We start from the raw sequence: 17,091 nt of genomic DNA on the forward strand, positions 1-17,091 counted from the left end.
TTGCAGGCGGGAAATGTAGCCCTGCTCTGTGCTCTTGCATGCCGTTAATTGCAAGAAATAGATGCTTGCACAGAGATGGCCTTTGGTAAATGCTGTTTCTCTTTCACTACGAACACACGCTGCATCACATCAGGCCGTCTGTCCCGAAAGTCCAAACCATCCCGAACTCCCGCTTTCCCTACCGAATACCACATGATACGCCAACAAAGCCCAAAATCACATGCTGCGCTCCTACTCCCAATCATCATCACTGTCGTCCTTCGAGCTCTCTTTCTTCTCCTCCTTCGGACTGCTTGGCGTGTGGCTCGTTGCGCCGGAAACAATGTCGTAGCTTGCGTCGGAGTCGGCAACGCTCTTCGATTCTTCTTCGTTGCTTTTCCTGGGAGACGGAGCCTTGAGCGAGTCGTTGGTGGCAGCGGGCTGGGTCAGGGTGGTGGTGCTAGAGGAAGCCTTGTGGGCAGTCGCTTGGGGTGTAGACGTCTTGGCTTCGTCTTCATCTTCATCATCGTCGTCCCACGCGATGTCCTCTTCGTTCTCTGCCGCCGCATCTGAGTAATCATGTTAGTCAATATCCAAGGAAACCAATTCCCGAGAAGAAGATAACTCACCCTTCAGAATCTCCTTCCGCTTCTTCTCCTCCTCATCAATCGCCTTCCGGATGAAATAGTACCGCATCCAGAATGTTCTGTAGTCCACCTTCTCCGGCACAAGCTTCTCCATCGCCCGCCTCAACTCCTCGAACTTCTCCAGATCCCTCGCCACCGCCTCCGTCTGCTTGTCCACATCAAACTCCCCCTTCCACTGCACCCACTGCTCGCCCTCGGGATCTTGCGTAAACGATGCCGCGGTCGTGTGTACAGCATGCAGCTGCGCATCCAGCCGCGTCGAATGGAACACCTTCCTGCCCGTGCCCTGCTCCGTCGTCTCGAACAGCACCTCGTTCCCCGCGGCGTCGGTGCCCTTCGGCTTGCCCGCGTCCGCCTCCGTCGGCGCGCTGATGACCACCGCGTCACGCAGGAAGTCCCGCACGTTCGTCCCGAACTTCAGCAGCGCCTCGTCCGCCGCGTCCTCCGCCCGCTGCAGCTCTTTCAGCTTCGACGACGCCGTCAGCCGCAGGCTCGCGACCAGCGACCCAGCTTCCTTCACGATGTCCGCCGTCAGGCTCTCGGGCCGGTTGGGGTCCTCCTGCACTTCCTCCTTGCTCTGCTCCTTCGACGCGCCGGGCACGGCTTCCTCGCCCGGGACGCCGCTCAGCGGCGCTCCCTCGGCATTGAGGTTTAGTCCCGCGGTGCGCTGCGCGAGCTGTCCTCGGAGTCCCTCGAAGCCTTTCGAGGCCTGCTGTTGCGCTTCGGCGGCTTCCTTCTGCAAGCCGGAGTAGAAGGTCTGGCCTTGCTTGCGAGCCTCGCCGAACCAGCCGCCGAGGCGCGCGCCCCAGGGCGAGGCAGATACGGCTTGAAAGGCTTGCTGGAACTCGGTGTTGAGGGTTTGAGCGGGCTGTTGCGATTGAGAGCCCTCGACAGTGGGTGTGTTGGTGTTGGAGGAGTCGCGCTCGTGGTGGGGCGGGAGGGATTCCTCCTGGATGTGGTCGTAGGCAATGTCCATGGTCGGTGATCGTGAGGCTGTTTACCGTGTGGAGAAACAGGCTGTAGACATTGGCGTGTGCAGCCGCGACGTTCCGATGTTTTGTGATCTGTTTATCAGTGCCTGTGGCTGTGGAGGGACCAAGGGTGGTCGCGGTTCGCTGCGGTCAAGCTTTCGGACGAGCTGCCGCAGGGTCCAAGGTGGTCTCGCGATTGCGGGGGAGCGTGAGCGGGCATGGACTTCAGGCATGTGAAAGTCCAGTGAGGTGGTGAAAACCCGGTCTCAGTAGAATGATAATTACACATCACTGCCATGGCTGGAAAAAACCACTTGAAAAGCTACGAATCATTCATGAAAGTTCTGCATACCAAAACCCGCTCAAAGTCTCATCATTAAAAAGGAGGAAGCAGAAGCGCAGGCCGTGATCCATCCCATCTCCCGGCTACGTCTTGGGTAAAAAGTTGCAGCCACGCAAAGAAACACCCCCGCGCCTATGTCTATGCATGCCTTCGATTTGAGTCAAACGCCATTTGTCGAAAAGTATCGTTTCGTGTTTTGCAAGCAATCTGATTGGTGTGAAGGCGTCGTCGCAGGCAAATCCCTCTTGCCCAAACGCCGCAGCAGCTGATAAACTCCTCCAAAAACACGCAGAGCAAAAGCGCCGCATGGTGCGGCGGGAAATCAAGAAAGGTGGAAAGAGCCCTGGCCCTCGCGGACGGCAACGTCGAGTCTGGAGCGCAGGGTGTCGATATCGGTGTAGTCCGGCATCTTCAGGTAGTTGACGCAAGTCATGACGGACGGCAGGTATTCGTCGGAGGTGTACGGCGGCTCGGCGGGCTTGCAGACGACGGTGAACATAGGCGTGAGAGCCTTGAAGCCTGTTGAAGAAAGTTAGTGTCTGTTGCGAAAAGGATTAGGTCAGGGTATGACATACCGCCAATAGGCAACTTCGGACTGCCCGTGATGAACTGCAAGAAGCCCCTCCTGCCCTCCTCAGAAAGCTCGCTCATGACCTGCAGCAAGTTGCGCACGCTCTTGCTGTCAAGGTTGTAGCCGTGATCGGCCTTGATAGAATCCATCAAAGTCTCCAGAGTCCAGTCTTCCTCCACGCGACCGAAGAGCATGCACAGCTCGTCTGGCGTGAAGGCCTTGAGCGCGGAGTACGGGAAGACCTGGCTGAAGCCGGCGCGGAAAGCGTCGACCTGGCGCTGCACGCCGGACGAAAGAGTCACCTCGACGACCTTGCGGATGTAGTTGTTGACGTTGTCAATGGTGACGGGCTCATCTGCGCCGCCAGGAACAAGCTCGATGTTGGGGTATCCAGGAAGAGTGAAGTCGAGACCGAGATCTTCGATCTTCGCGTCGTTAATACGAATCTGATCGATCTTGGCGGCCTTCTGCACGTCCGAGAGACGGGTGTCCTCATCGATCCGCTGCTTGGCGCCGACGTACTTCTTCAGAATCTTCAGCGACCTGGCCAGATCCTGGTCAACAGTAGCCACAGCGCCGAGATTCAACGGAAGACCACCATCACCCACACGGAAGAAGGTCGGGTTCAAGCTGACGTCGATAATGCGGCTGTCGAGCATAGACCGGGCGATGAATTTGCCGAGAACCTTGAACAGATGAAGCACACGCTGCCCGTTCTCAGTCTTGCTGGTCTCCTCGTCCATTGGGGCAGGGAACAATCCACGGCGGCCAAAAGCGTACTCGCCCGCGCTGGCGCTCTCGTTCTCGCGCCACAGCTTGGTCTTCTTCCTCGAGTACTCCTTCGAGACAGTCGAGTAGAACTCGAGCGTCGGACCGAGGCCAGTGCCAACTTCCTCGAAGTATTCGACTTCCAGCATAGACGGGGAGGAGCCATACATCTCCATGACTTTGATGGCAGATTCCAGGATGCGGTTGCGAGAGATGCGGACCTTCTGGCGCTGCGGCCTGCCCATGAAGAGCGGGTGGTCCCTGTGTCTGCCGCTGCGGCTCTCGTTCTCCTGCGAGTTCCAGCGCGCCATTGAGCGCGAGTAGCCGAATGACGTGGATTGCAAGAAGAGGTGGCGAGTCTCGAATGGGAAGAGGAAGGGATAAAGCCTAGCCAGATCCTCGCTCCATGTCGGAAGGCAATGGCTAGCGACGATGAGCGGCTCCTCAAGCTGCCGGTTGAGCTTGGCAGTAAGCTTGGTGTTGACGAACTGAGTCAACGGCTCACGGTTGAGCTTCAGACCAGACTTGCTGTCAGCAATGACCTCGTCAAGGTTGGCATTCAGGTTGTGCAGGATGCTCATCAGCCTCAGAATGCTAGCAGTAGCAGGATGCTTGTCAAGCGAGGGTGGCAGAGCGCCATCGCCCAGCGGCAGTCCAGCGTCGTTCGTAGGCGTGAGAGACTTCGACTCCGACGCCGGGCCCGGCACCTTCTTGTACGAAATCGTGTGCATCGTAGACCAGATGTTGCGGGCCGAGAGCTCCTGTCCTTGGGTCTGGTTGAAATGACAAGCCCGATAGATCGTGGTCTCGTAATCGATGGGCTGTCCGTTGATGCTGAACTCGATGTGCCAGTCCTGAGGAGCCTGTTGCAAGGCAGCAGCATAGCTGGACGGCCTCGAAGAAGAGCCGGACGGCGAAGACAGCAGCTCTCTAGCAGCGGCCAGACGAGCGGTAGCGCTCATGCGGTCCTTGGCCGCAGCAGGCGTAGGAGTGCCATGTGTGGGCGTGTTGATGCGGTCGCCATCGTCAGTGTGAGCGGTGACCTTCCCAGTCGTCCCAACTTCCATATTGACAGCGTCAGGATCAGGCTCATCACGGCCAAGGCCATCATCTTCAAGATCATCGACCAGAGCATCGAGCTCAGCCTCGACGTCTTCGTCATCTTCATCCTCCTCATCATCATCAGAGAGGTGGGCCTCGTCCGCGCACTCCAAAGGATCCTGCGATTCGCCATTGGCTGCGTTTGTGTTGACACGAGCCTCATCCTTCGCCTCGGACGAAGGCTCCGCAACCGCAGAAGACGCCTGCGCAGACTGCCTTCTAGACGACCTACGCACAGGCTTTTCGGCAGCCTCTCCAGTACCTTCCGGCTTGGCGTTCTCGCTCTTAGACGGGCCCTTGCCGGAGGTGGGGGTATTCTGAGTAGGGAGAGCACCCCTGGAACCAGAGCTCCCAAAGCCGCGCTCGCGGCCGGCCATAGCAGCGGCGTAGGCTGCCATTGCACCGGGCATGCCGGCAATATCACGGCCAGAGCGGGAAGATCTCGCGCGGTCGGCCAGGCTGATGCGCGGACGCAGGTGGTCGTCGAGCGATTTGAAAGTAGCGATGGCGTGAATCGAGACCATGATGTTCCTGTAAGCCTTCGGGATGCCAGAGTCCTCGTCAGCAACCAGCTTGAGGCGAAGCTGCTTGGCCAGCATAGAAGCAGCGCTGCTGCGGTTCGATTCAAAAGCGTTGTGGTGCACGGTAATGACCTCGAAATGCTCCGCTCTGCTCAGCAGTTCCTGAAGCTTGTGAACCAGCACGGAGAAAGACGTAGCGGGGGACGCTGCTGATCCCGTTGCGACAGCAGTAGCAGGTTTCGATGCCATGAACGCCTCGATGAAGTCGCTGCGCGCTTCCAGCTGGGTTTCATCATCTGGGTCATTCAGGATGTCCAAGAGGACATTGACGATGCCGGAAGTCATCAACTCGTAGCTTGTGATGCTCTCCAGCGCATCGCCGTCGAAATACTTCGCCAAACGCCTGAAAAGCTCGGAGCCCTTCTGGCCGCTGACTCCGTTGTAGCAAGTCTTCAGATCCTCAGCCAGGCTCCTCAGGTCGTTCAATACACCGGTCGCCTTGGACCTAAGCTCCTCGCTGCCCTCGTGGCCGTGTACCTCGATGAAGCGCTTAGCGCGCAGTGTGATGATGTCCTGAACGTCAATGATGCGAGAAGGCAGCGGATCATCATATGGCGGCTCTGAGTCCGAGCCGTCATCGTCCTCATCGTCGTGGTCGTTCTCATCATCCTCGTGCTCATCGTCTTCGCCCTCCTCAGGCTCAACATGATCGTCGGAATCGAGATCCATGTCGACCGGCTCAGCCGGCTCAGCATTGGCAGTGCTTGGCTTCGCCGGCTCAGCAGGAGCTTCGGGCTGCGGAGCAATATCGTTGCGACCCTCGTCCTTGGAAGTAGTGGGCTCTGCGGGCTTCTCCTCCGATTTCAAAGGCCTGTTGGCAAGCCTGTCGATCTCCGTCATGACACCCTCGCGGTAGAATTGCGGCCTGTAAACCGACTCGAGCCTCTTAAGCATCAACTCAGCCTCCTGCAAAGCAAAAGTGACCAGGTTAGAGTTCTCCTGCTGCGAGAGGATGGAAGCCAGGTGCGAAGCATAAGATACCCCGCGAAGCGCCTCCTCCAGGATGTCGGTCTCAAGGTTGCTGAGCATCTTGAGCTGGGCCGTCAGGACCTTCTGGCGGACGCTGAGGTTGACGGTAGAGGTGTAGGCGTGCATCAGGGTAGGGAAGAGGATGATGGCGAAGCGCCTGACTTCTGCAGGGCACTCCTTCAGGAGCTCCACGCGCTTCTCGTTTGGCGACCTCTTGCTCCTATCGGACATGGTAACACGATCTGGGCCAGTGTAGCCAGCATCCTGCAGATCATCGAGGAACATCAGACCATCGCGAGACACAGCTGGGAGAAGTTCGCAGACCACGTTCAAAGTCTCGAAGATCTGCTCGCGCGGCGTGCGAATAATAGACTGCATGATGACGTTCTTGTCGATCTGCGATGCAACGTCCTGCTCAGCCTCAGTAGGAGGTGATACGCCAGTAAGGATTTGGTATAGAGTGTCAACGACGTTCATCTTGAGCAGCTCGGCACTAAGACGAGGCGAAGCACGAGCGCTGATTGAAAGCACACGCAGGAACTGAGTGTGGATGCTGGGGCCGATCATGTTTGTAGAGCCAGGCAGGAGCAAACGCAGGATGGCCTTCAGCAGATCGGCGCTGACGAGCTCCTCGAGCTTCGACTCATGGTATTTGAAGCTCTCAATGACGCGAGAGACGCAGAGCGAAGCCTGTTCGACAACGCGCTGGTCTGAGCTGGAGAGAGTATTCAGGAGGATAGGCATCACGTCGCGGACGGTCGGGAACGAGTCCTCGGGAATGTTGCGACAGCAGTTGGCAGCGGTGGTCACTGCAGTCCGCTGGGTGCTGGTAGCGAAGAAATCAAGGTACGTCAAGCATGCTGTGAGACCACCCTCGCGGACGATGGAAGCTGGAAACTCAACACTGATCTTCTCGAGTGTTGTCAGAGCCTGTTCAGCGAGGTCGATGAAGTGGATCTCCAGCAGCTTTTGGCAAAGTATTGGTACGGCGCCACCATATACGACGCTTGCAGTGGCAGCTGGCAGAGCCTCCATCAAGTTGGCAATGCATCTGCATGCTAGGAGCATAATCTCGGGGTTCTCTTCCCCTGTGAAGTCATTCGGTTGCATTAGAGCCACCAGCTCCTTGACGAATTGATCAGGTGCGAAGTGGCCGGCCAGATTGTCCTCGTTCGACACAAGGAGCAGCTCCGAAAGCTCACTAAGAGCCACAAGCTGCCCCGACGAGTCCTCCTTGGCTCGGAGCTGCTCTAGGATGCCTCTGAGGCGGCTACCAGTACCCGAAAGCATCGAACTCATAGCTCTGAGCTGTCCCGTGAGGCCAGAGAGCGCTGAAGGGCCTCCGAAACGGCTGAGGAATCCACCGGTGCCGAAAGGGTCGCCGCCGCCTGCACGCTCCAGAGCCTCCAGGTCTTCCTCCATAAGGCGTCTCCTCGCCTCACTAATGCTCTCGGCACCTTCCTGGGTATCTTGTTGCTGCTGTTGGTCATTTCCCTCGTGATCCTTTGACTCCTCGGCGGCCTTCTCATCGGCGTCTTTCATCAGGGTATCATGGTCCTTCCTCGATCCTCTCTTCGACTTCCTCGAGCTGCTTCCAGAAGTTGAAGGGATCGCTGTGTCTGTCCAAGGGTCAGTCAACCGCAATCCGGCCACGGCGTTCGCCACAAACTCACCTGCATCCTTGCCGCTCTTGCTGCGGCGGCTGCTCTTCCGCCTCGAACTGTTGTCTCTCGCGGGGTTCTGTGGCGAGGTCTCGCCCGATGTGCTCGACGACGGTCTGCTAGAATCAGCCATGTCCTCGGCCTTCTTGCGACTGCTGCCGTACCCAGCACTGGACATAGCCGCTGCGGTGGACCTTCTCTTGCGTCTCTCGGGCGCTTCGGCGGGTGCTGTGGTGGCGGACTCTTGCGTTGTCTCCTCGGCTCGGGCTCTTTTGGTTTTGCGGGTTTCCTTGTGAGAAGTTGGGGACTGCTCCGCGGTGGCAGCCTTGCGTTTGCGGGTAGAGGCGGTGGGGTTCGGTGCGTCGTCGGTGGGGTTGTTCGACGGCGGCGGATTCGAGGGTGGGCTATCTGCGGCGAGCCTCGCTGCGGACGAGCGAGTCACTCTTTGGGACATTGGTAAGCGACGGCCGATTCAGAGGCTCGTGAATGTGACGTGGTGGCGCCGACGGCGACTACGGGCAGGAAGCAGGTGCAGTAGGCTGGATGCTCAGCGACATTCGTGAGAATGAACGAGAAAGCAGCGGGCGGCTGGTGTTGTGTTGGGTGTAGGAAGTGGTAGTGACATTCACAAGGGTGGGTGTGAGGTTGCGTGGTGTGCGGGCGTTTGAGCGGTTGTGGTTGAGTGTCTCGGTGCAGCAGCAGGGCAGGTGGGTGTCTGGCGGGCGTGAAGGCAAGGCAAGGCAAGTTTGAGGTACACACCTAGGCGGAGTTGGCATCACTCATTATTGTCTGTGCTTTAGCGAGTGGCGCGGAATTGGAAGCTGTGTCAGGTGCAAATGCGGCGGTGAATGTGAAGGTCGCATCGAGCGCCTGTGAATACGTAGTAGAGGAGTGATACGGTGCCGCTGCCTTACACGTGAGCGAGCGCCCTCCGGCAATCGCAGCGCTTGGCGGGAGATCGTTCCGACGCCGCTTGACTGACGTCGCTGGTGGACTAGGAGGTGCAATTCACTTAGAAATGCCTTGTTTAGCAGTATTTCGAGTCACCAACTCAGCGTTCACTTAGATGCAGAAGCTTCGAAATACGTCAAGGCGTTTAGAGCCACTTTCATTGCTAAGCACTAAGCTACGCCTTGAGGCGATGACTCTAGCACTGCTCCCAAAGCTTTCACTTGGAGACCCGACTCCATCAAGGTATCAACCGGATTTCCTCCTCTCGAGCTTGCTCCTTGACGTACTGCCATGAGAGCTGTATGTTTCCGCTTCTCATCGGCCGGCGACAGCGGATATACTGCTCCTTCAACATTGACACTAGAAGCCGAGCCTCTAAGCACGACCAAAAGCCGACGGTAGACGACCCAATGAATAATCGCGCTTCGTCATATCAGGCCCTGCAGTCTCGACCGATGGATTGACAACCGTTTGCCCCATGACGGGCCGTGGCACTTTCGGGTTGTTCGCAGGCGCTCTTGTCGGCGTCGAAAAGGGAGCCGGAGCCGTCCACGAGGCTGGCCATGTTGCGCCAGCATAGGAAGTAAAATCCCTTGGGGCCTCCGGCGCCGAAGCGGGGACGGCAGGTGCGCTCACGACTTCGTAGACATTGAGATAATTGACTTCCCAGTAGGACTCGAGGAACGCTTGCGGGGTGTTTGCGACGAAGATGTTGCAAGATTCCCAGGACTTACTGGTTGCCTAATGCCTTATCGTCAGCACCGTATGAATGATACATTAAGGTCACTTACCATAGGACATCCGTGCGTCTGAAACGTCTCACCGGCGTTGCTGCCGCAGAAGTCTGTGTTGAAGATCATCTGCTGTTCGTGGAAGTGAGCGTCGAAGTCGCATGAGCCTTGAAAGTTCGCCACAGGCAAGCCGAACTCGCTCAGCAGGGGAGCTTTAGTTTTGCTCTTGATCGATGGCGGGATTTCACTGCGATGGAAAGTCCACATTTGCATGCCTTGAGACGTCCAGAGCAATACGAAAACACCGCCACCAGCCCCATTCAGAGCAGCGCCAGAGAGCTGATTTGATGAGACGGTGCAGCCAGTGTATGAGTTTGCGTACTTTGGGGTCTGTTAGTGAAGCCACTTCGTGCTAGGGCCTCACATGCTTACCGCACAATCGTTGGTTAGGAGTGTACCAGACTGGCCAGTGCCAGCAATTGTGCAATTCGGCACAGAGTCAGAATGCAAGGACATGATATTGCTCTTCTGGTTGTTGGTCTGCTCAATGATGTCGACTTCACCCGTCGTAGGCCAGACGCCATTGCCCAGAAGCCAAAACGCAGGCCAAGTGCCGCAACTGCAAAGTCATCAGTCGGGCTCGGGAATCAATGAGTGCATCACTCAAACGCAAAGATTCACTTACACGTCCGCAGGCACGTGCGCTACATCCAGCACGAACAAGCCATGAGTGAAGGTCTGCACACTGTGCAGACGAAGTGACTTGCGGCCGAGATTGGCATTGGGATCGAGAATGCTGCTGGTGTCGACACCCCAGCGCGCAATGCCGGTCTTGCCAATCTCGGTGATGTTGACCAGGCCATACTGTTCAGCGACAGTCAAGCTCACGTAGTCGACGTAGCCGAAGGTAGGATCCCAGCCTTCGTAGAGAGTGAAGGCGCGGTTGAAGAAATCGAGTCCCTTGTATGACTGTAGCAGGTTGAAGGTTTGGGAGTGAGCTAGGGCGACGATGCTGAGTATGGTCCAGAGCAGGGCCATGGTGGACGGTGGACGAATCGTGCAGATTGTCTGTTAGCGACAGGAGTTGTTGGTCTTTATGCACGATGAAGTTGCGCAGTTAACGAAGGCCTTAGGTACTGATGAATGGACCGTGGCCAGATCCAACCAGGTAGTACCTGCCGCTCGACCTTAAATCCCAGCATGTGGCAGGCGCGACGGCCACAATCCGCGCGGCGTGGCACACACGACACAGACTTCACTCCTGCAATCTGACGGCCGTGTGCGATCCATGCATTTGGTCGAAGGATGGAGTCAGCACGAAGACAGCTTTGTTTGTCTACACACCAGCTGTTACACAGTTTCGATATTGACGGATGTCCTGTTTCACCAGCTTCGTCTGTCCCCGGTTTGTGGGCTGACCACAACCATCGTACAACTTGCGAGGACAGGTGAGGTCTGGAACTTTGTGGGATATAGATGTTTGACAGGTTGACGCTGCCACCGCTGCTGAGACTGGGAATGCAGTGTTTGGTAATCTGAAGAAAAATGAAAAACGTGAGGCGAGTCTATCTATCTTTTCAGCCGTGTAAATCCAAACTCCACATGGCCCTATGCTCCAAAATGAGCCGGCTAATTTACAAATGGTGGTACATTACAATTCTGTCATAGACATGGACGGCGGAAAACCAGTCCTACCTCCCGAGCTTCGCATTGAGCATGGCGTCCGGACCGCGCTTGCCCACCTGTGATGAAGACGCGCCAGAAGCAGCGGCCTTCCTCAGCAGCTGCAGAGTGCGAGTGGGGATCCAGACTCTGCTGCCAAGCAAGAATACGCCGCTGAGCAGAGCCAAGGCGCCGGCTTGGTGAGCAGCGGCGAGAGGTGTGGGCACGAGGTACCAGAGGGTGGTGATACCGAGTGCGACTTGCAGGGAGACGAGGTGGACGACGCCGAGCATGCCCTTCTTCGCATCGTTCGGCAGTGTTGTGCGGACGCGTGGCGAGAAGCGGGTGTAGCCCCAAAGCGCGATGATGGCGCTGAAGGTCGTGATGGCGAGCGCACGGTGGTCAAGCTGGACGAGTACCGGGTTCTCGAGCATGTTTCTCCACCACAAGTCCGACTGGTCCGGCACGTGGCTGTAGAAAGGATCGAGCAACTCGCGCTTGGGCGGCAGAATGTTCTGGCCCATCCAGGGGAAGTCGTTATAGATCATGCCAGCGTCAAGACCAGCAACAAGCGCGCCGGACATAGCTGTTGTGAAAACAAGGGCGCTCAGTGCGGCGGTCATGCGGCGAAAAGGACGAAGCTGCGGTGACTGAAGGATCTCAAGAGCCTTGAGGCCCTCCTGCGGGTTGGCGAGAAGACGGTGCTGGCGAAGGATTGCAAGACCGTTCCAGAGCATGTAAAGGTACGCAATGAATGCGGTTCCAAGATGGGCAGCCAGGCGGTACTGAGAGACACGAGGGTAGCTGCCGGTCTCAAGGAGCTCGTCCTTGAGACCAGACTTGACCATCCACCAACCGATGACACCCTGGAAGCCGATGAGGGAGCAGATGCCCGCTAGGCGATAGGCCATCGGCTTGCTGACTTTCCTTCGCGCAACGAAATAAATCGTGGGAAGCAAGAAGGTGATGCCCACGACTCTGCCCCAGAGCCTGTGTCCCCATTCCATCCAGTAGATCTGCTTGAAGTCCTCAAGGTCCATGTGAGAGTTCAGCATCTTGAACTCTGGGCTAAGCTTGTACCGTGTGTATTCATATTCCCAGTGCTCCTGGTTCATCGGAGGAAACGATCCAGTCACAGGCCGCCATTCTGTGATACTGAGGCCAGATTCCGTAAGTCGAGTGAGGCCACCGAAGATGACAATGCCGAAGACGCTGGCTGCGGAACCCAGTAACCAATATGCCACGCTCTTGGTGCTGGTCTCGGGGAAAGAGGACTTGGCTCGTTTCGCCTCCTCCTTGGGGAATTGTCCAATGGTCTGGCTCAGTGCACCAAGCGGCGATGCACCTGCGTTCGAAGGAGCGGCGGCGGAGGAAGAGTTGTGCCTCGCTGCAGGCGGGATGCGGTAATGACCTGGCCTGCGGAAGGCCTCCAAGAATGGTGTCTGCCGGGCGGACTGGTAGGGCTGCTGGCGCTGCTGGTGGATGCATCTCTTGCAGACGAATGCGTCTTCGAGGATTCGGCTCGCTTTGATGGTCAGTCGAGCCCGCAAGGGCGATATAGCCAGCGAGGCCGCCATGGCTGCTTCCCGCGTTGTCAATGACAGGGCAGAGATTCGGGATTTGCTGCAGGTCGAGATCGAAGGATCGTGGACGCAAAGCTGACCAAAGGGTCTCGCTCGCCTGGCGTTTCCCGCGGCGGAGGCGGCGATATGCGGACTCCACTTCGCGCAACGGCTCTCCATCCACTCGTGACGCTATCGCCCACCGTCGTCATCCGGGGCAGGTGAGGCAGGGCACGCGCGTGCCAGCGAACCCTGACTTCGCAGCTGGCGAGAAAGGCCTCGGAGCTCTCTGCGAGCAAAGGGCACACCCGTCAGCGTGCGGAGAATGCCTTACCTATGCTTCGCTGGCCAACAAGGTTTCTTCACGCTACACAACACAATACCGCACATGGCGTCACACCTCTGATTGTTTTTGCGACTTTCCTGCTGTTCTGTCGCACCAGATGGTCGCTCGCTCTTGACGCCGCGCCGGCCGGTCATCCCCCCACCAGCCCACCACTCAGCACCCTGTGATCAACATTCCTCTATCCGCTTTGCCACCATGGACGGGCGCCTGTTTGCCGCTGACGAGGATGACGACGAACACACGCCCGTTCGCGAACGGCCAACATCGTCGTACTGGACTCCGGGCAGTATTCCTGCCGAACCTTCAGATCCTCAAGACCGCCCGGACAACGCCAGGCAGTATAGCTTGCCGCGGTCGATTTACACGCCTGATAACGGATCTATCTTCGGCTCAGGTGGCAGCAACCTGCCGCAACGACCAACGCTGAACGTACGAGCACCTAGTGCAAACGCCATACTGGATCCCACACCGCACTCCGCTGGAGCGAGCCTGCCCTCCGCGAACAGTGCGGCCAGGCGGGAACGTAGGTACGAGGACGAAGTGAGGGCTACTGTGGACCGGCGACGGATACCCACCGTGGAAAAGGATGCAGACGATCCCAGTGCGGCTCCGAGTGCGTCGGTAGGGCACGAGAGACAGCGGAGCTCGACCCTCACAACGCTGAGCAGATTGTTTGCCGTTCAGGCCGCGACAAGCCCAGAAGCCAGCCGCGAGTCTTCGTTCATGCACCATGGGAAACAGGCCGGGTACACGAGGCAGATGCACGGAGGGACCGCTGCTCTGCCGGAGCATCTTTACATAAGAGGATTGTTGCAAGGGAAGCATAGCGACATCACCGTACACGCATTCGGCAAGGAATACAAGCTTCACCGCCTCGTTTTGGATCGATCACCCTTCTTCGCTACGGCTTTGAGCGAGCCATGGCTGGAGGCAAACTCGAAAGAGATGACCGTCCGACCAGAGGAGATCGACGCAAGCATCACTCAGCACTCATTTGAATTAGCTCTCAGGCGACTGTATGGCTGCCCGTCCGTGGCTGAAGAAGACTCTCACGCCATTGGCCTCTTCGCCACAGGCTGCTGGCTCGAGATGCTCGACGTGATCGACTCTAGCGTTGAGAGCATGCTGCGGCAGATGAACACTGAGACGCTGGCACCGCTCATCAACCTAGTCACTAAGAATTACTATGGCAAGTCTGGCGATAAGATCCTCGCCAGCGCAAAGGCGATGCTGTGCAGATACGGTTGGCGGATGCCGCTCAGGTGTTGGGATGGAATCCCTGCTGATGTCGTCCGCGAGATTGTCGGTGGAGACGGCTTCTTCGTGGAGGGTGAGTGGGAGAGATGGATACTGGCCAAACGCATTCTTGACCGTAGACTCAAGGCCCGTGCTCTTGAGGCTGGCTTGGTCCAACCTGGCACTCGCAAAAAGGTGGCGAAGGCGCCACCGATTATGGGCATGATGGCTGTGCGTTTCGACGCTGTCGCTCGTCGTGCGGCACCTGCTGCATTCAGTCATGGCATTCCCGACAGCATGACGAAGTACATCAGCCTATACACACATCCGACGGTAGAGCCACTGCTAGTATTACTAGACGAGGGCATTCACTACATCCATCTGGACTTTGAACAGCTCCAATATCTCCGCCGGACGAAGGATGTCATGGGTCTTCCGGTCATGCCAGACAAGGTCGTCAGCAACGCACTGTGGCAACAGATGGAGCTTCGTCAGCGCGTCATGAACGCACGAGATACCGACTTGGAGCTCGGTCTGTCGATTCAAGCCACCGAGGACGAGTCTACTTTTGACTCTCAGAGCGCTGCCAACAGCACCAAGGGCAAACATAGAGCCGCGAGCTCGTCCGCTTTTGACCATGACCTCGAGCAAGGCGAAGACGACTTCGACTCTCAGTCGTGGGATGGCACAGGTAGGCCACGCAAGTTCTGGATACCCAGCAGTGATTGCAACATTGTCATGGGAGGCAACGCAGAACCCTTCATCGCTACTTCTGGCATCAATCCGATTCAACGCGCGGCCCGCTTATCTGCTACGATTCAGCCAGAAGATTTGACATGGGCGTCCGACTTTGCTACCTCGACAACGGCAGCCCAGCCGAGGCCTAGTACATCAGACAGTGGCAGTACCGACATGCCTCCACCTGCTGTCAGCTACACCCACCTGCCACCCTTCCGCTTCAGCGCAGACTTCCCTGCCCCTCGCCTGCTCAAGGAGCGCAAGCGTGTCTACTCACGTACGGTCTTCTACGCTGGCTCGCTCTGGAACATCTACATCCAAAAAGTCGCTTCAGCCCGAAGCAACAAACAGCTCGGCGTCTACCTCCACCGAGCCAAAGAGCGCGAAACAGAAGAGGCAGTCTTCGGCTCCGGAAGCGGCGGCACCCGGGCAACAAACCTAGGCGGTGGCCACGTCGAGGGACGAATAGGCAGACTCGAACGCGAAATGGTCGCAGGCAGCGACCCACGTCGCAGACACCGCCAGCGCGACTCCATCGGCGAAGACATCCGCCTCGAAGGCGAAGACAGCAGTGGCTCCGCCGGCGAAGCGGACCCAAACCGCGACCCGGCCGCCGGGTCCAGCACCGACCCCTCCCGCTACAGCCTTCTCTCCCACCAAGTCGCCTCCCACCACCACCGCAAAACCGGCCAGACCGACGTCCTAGCCTCCTCCTCCCCCACCACGGCTTCCTTCGCCAATGCCCCAACCTCAGACTCTGACTCCGACTCCGACCTCGACCGTCCCCCACGCAACCCTTCCTCCCCCTCCCTCGCTCGCGCGGCGTCCAAACCCGCTCTCCCGCCCTACGTCGACGCCCGCCCGACGATCAGAACGTACTTCAAGATCTACTCGCCCTCGCGCGGCGGCCGCATGCTGTCCGTCTACGAGTCGGCGCCCGACAGGTTCAACTTCTCCCAGAGCTGGGGCTGGAAGAGCAGCACGCTCATGCTCGACGATGGCATGCTGGCTGGGGACGAGGGCGAGCAGCAGGTTGGCGTGCTGGATGTGCCTGGGCATGAGGAGGCGGGCGCGGGGAGAGAGGGCGGGGAAAAGGTGGGGGATGGGCGGTTGAGGTTCATGGTTGTTATTGGGAATATTTAGCGTTTGCTTTTGAGCGTTGCTTTTTGGAGGTTGGTTCGCGGAGATCTAGCGTTTGTTGGTCGATTCGGCGTTGGTGCCTAGACACGACTGCAGCGTTTTATTGGTGACTTTGCCTGGCGTTTTCGATGCATTTTCCGGTTAGCGATTCTTGGCATTTCTGGACACGGCCTGAGCTATCACGAATATATGAAGCTACTTTTAAACTACTTGCCGGCGGTTGAGTTGTGTCACTTAAGGAGTTGACTTGTCTAAAGATCCAACTGAGGGGTGATGTCGGGTTGATATTTGAGCCCATCGGAGTTCGGTCCGACGTTTCGCAGAACGACGCAACCTAAGGCCGCCGAGAGGCCGCGAGGTCATACAGAAGGGTAAGTGTTGCGTAAAGACGCATGTTTCGTTTCGCAAAGTGCCAAAAGACGTCGTGAGCCTCACAATTAAGCCATTGAAACACCTTTCATTATGCCAGAAGTCAAATAGAACACCGGTGGCAAGGTGCGAGAGACAGAGCATATCAGAAATACCATTCAATTATTTTCACATCATTCCAATCAAAGGCACAGAAGGGAAAAACCCGCTCATCATAACACCTCCATTCACCCATCTATTTCTTCCCCTCCTTCTCCTCCTGCGCCCCCTGCGCCGTCTGCTTCTGCAGGTCCTCCATGTGCTGCTTGTGGTCGCCGACGTTCTGCCTGTCCGCCGCGACGTGCGACTCCGACTGCGACGCCAGCTCCTCGTGCCAGTGGCCCTTGCCCTCCTTCTGCTTCTGCAGCTGCTCGTGCTTGATCCGGTCCGCTTCCTCGGGGCTCTTGGCGCTGTCTTCTTTCAGGCGGAGGAGCGGGGCGGAGGAGAAGGGGCGGGCGATGGGGGCTGCGAAGGTGCGGATGGCGGTGGGGCGGGCGAGGCGGAGGGTTGGGGAGAGCATCGTTGTGGTTGTTGGGTTGGTTGGTCGGGAGCTGGTTCGGTTGCTTGTTGGTTTGGAGCTGTGTCGTGTTCGAAGGTGATAGACTTACTTCGTAAGGTGTTGTATTGCTGCGGTATATTGTACAGGAGCTGGGTATCTTAGGTTTGTAAAAGGTGGTAGATAGGTTAAAGCACAAGTTAAGATCAGAGCAAATGGAAAACACAAGG

General features: G+C 57.6%; 6 protein-coding genes across 6 annotated transcripts; 1 reads left to right on the forward strand and 5 right to left on the reverse strand.

The window, feature by feature from the left end:
• Positions 1 to 81: 81 nt before the first annotated feature.
• On the reverse strand, positions 82 to 1,716 carry WHR41_07270 (uncharacterized protein). The gene is made up of 2 exons (XM_069375875.1): positions 609 to 1,716; positions 82 to 548 (listed from the first exon to the last, which is right to left on the reverse strand). Exons 1-2 carry the CDS (start codon positions 1,600 to 1,602, stop codon positions 232 to 234), a joined length of 1,311 nt encoding a protein of 436 aa, XP_069227291.1. The 5' UTR covers positions 1,603 to 1,716; the 3' UTR covers positions 82 to 231.
• Positions 1,717 to 1,911: 195 nt separating this feature from the next.
• On the reverse strand, positions 1,912 to 8,279 carry WHR41_07271 (uncharacterized protein). Its single transcript, XM_069375876.1, has 4 exons — positions 7,756 to 8,279; positions 7,604 to 7,707; positions 2,516 to 7,549; positions 1,912 to 2,459 (listed from the first exon to the last, which is right to left on the reverse strand). The coding sequence occupies exons 1-4, from the start codon at positions 8,043 to 8,045 to the stop codon at positions 2,263 to 2,265; spliced, it is 5,625 nt and encodes a 1,874-aa protein (XP_069227292.1). The 5' UTR covers positions 8,046 to 8,279; the 3' UTR covers positions 1,912 to 2,262.
• A 638-nt stretch (positions 8,280 to 8,917) lies between these two features.
• Positions 8,918 to 10,311, reverse strand: WHR41_07272 (uncharacterized protein; the record flags this gene model as incomplete). Its single annotated transcript, XM_069375877.1, has 4 exons — positions 8,918 to 9,283; positions 9,334 to 9,654; positions 9,706 to 9,892; positions 9,959 to 10,311. The coding sequence occupies 4 exons, from the start codon at positions 10,309 to 10,311 to the stop codon at positions 8,918 to 8,920; spliced, it is 1,227 nt and encodes a 408-aa protein (XP_069227293.1).
• Positions 10,312 to 10,964: 653 nt separating this feature from the next.
• On the reverse strand, positions 10,965 to 12,512 carry WHR41_07273 (uncharacterized protein; the record flags this gene model as incomplete). The annotated part of the gene is made up of 1 exon (XM_069375878.1): positions 10,965 to 12,512. One exon carries the CDS (start codon positions 12,510 to 12,512, stop codon positions 10,965 to 10,967), a length of 1,548 nt encoding a protein of 515 aa, XP_069227294.1.
• Positions 12,513 to 13,038: 526 nt separating this feature from the next.
• On the forward strand, positions 13,039 to 15,960 carry WHR41_07274 (uncharacterized protein; the record flags this gene model as incomplete). The annotated part of the gene is made up of 1 exon (XM_069375879.1): positions 13,039 to 15,960. The coding sequence occupies one exon, from the start codon at positions 13,039 to 13,041 to the stop codon at positions 15,958 to 15,960; it is 2,922 nt and encodes a 973-aa protein (XP_069227295.1).
• Positions 15,961 to 16,561: 601 nt separating this feature from the next.
• Positions 16,562 to 16,885, reverse strand: WHR41_07275 (uncharacterized protein; the record flags this gene model as incomplete). The annotated part of the gene is made up of 1 exon (XM_069375880.1): positions 16,562 to 16,885. One exon carries the CDS (start codon positions 16,883 to 16,885, stop codon positions 16,562 to 16,564), a length of 324 nt encoding a protein of 107 aa, XP_069227209.1.
• Between the last annotated feature and the right edge of the window lie 206 nt (positions 16,886 to 17,091).

The sequence above is a fragment of the Cladosporium halotolerans genome (genome assembly GCF_011745625.1).
Source record: "Cladosporium halotolerans strain TM138-S3 chromosome Unknown Sca28, whole genome shotgun sequence".
Classification (NCBI taxonomy): Eukaryota; Fungi; Ascomycota; class Dothideomycetes; order Cladosporiales; family Cladosporiaceae; genus Cladosporium; species Cladosporium halotolerans.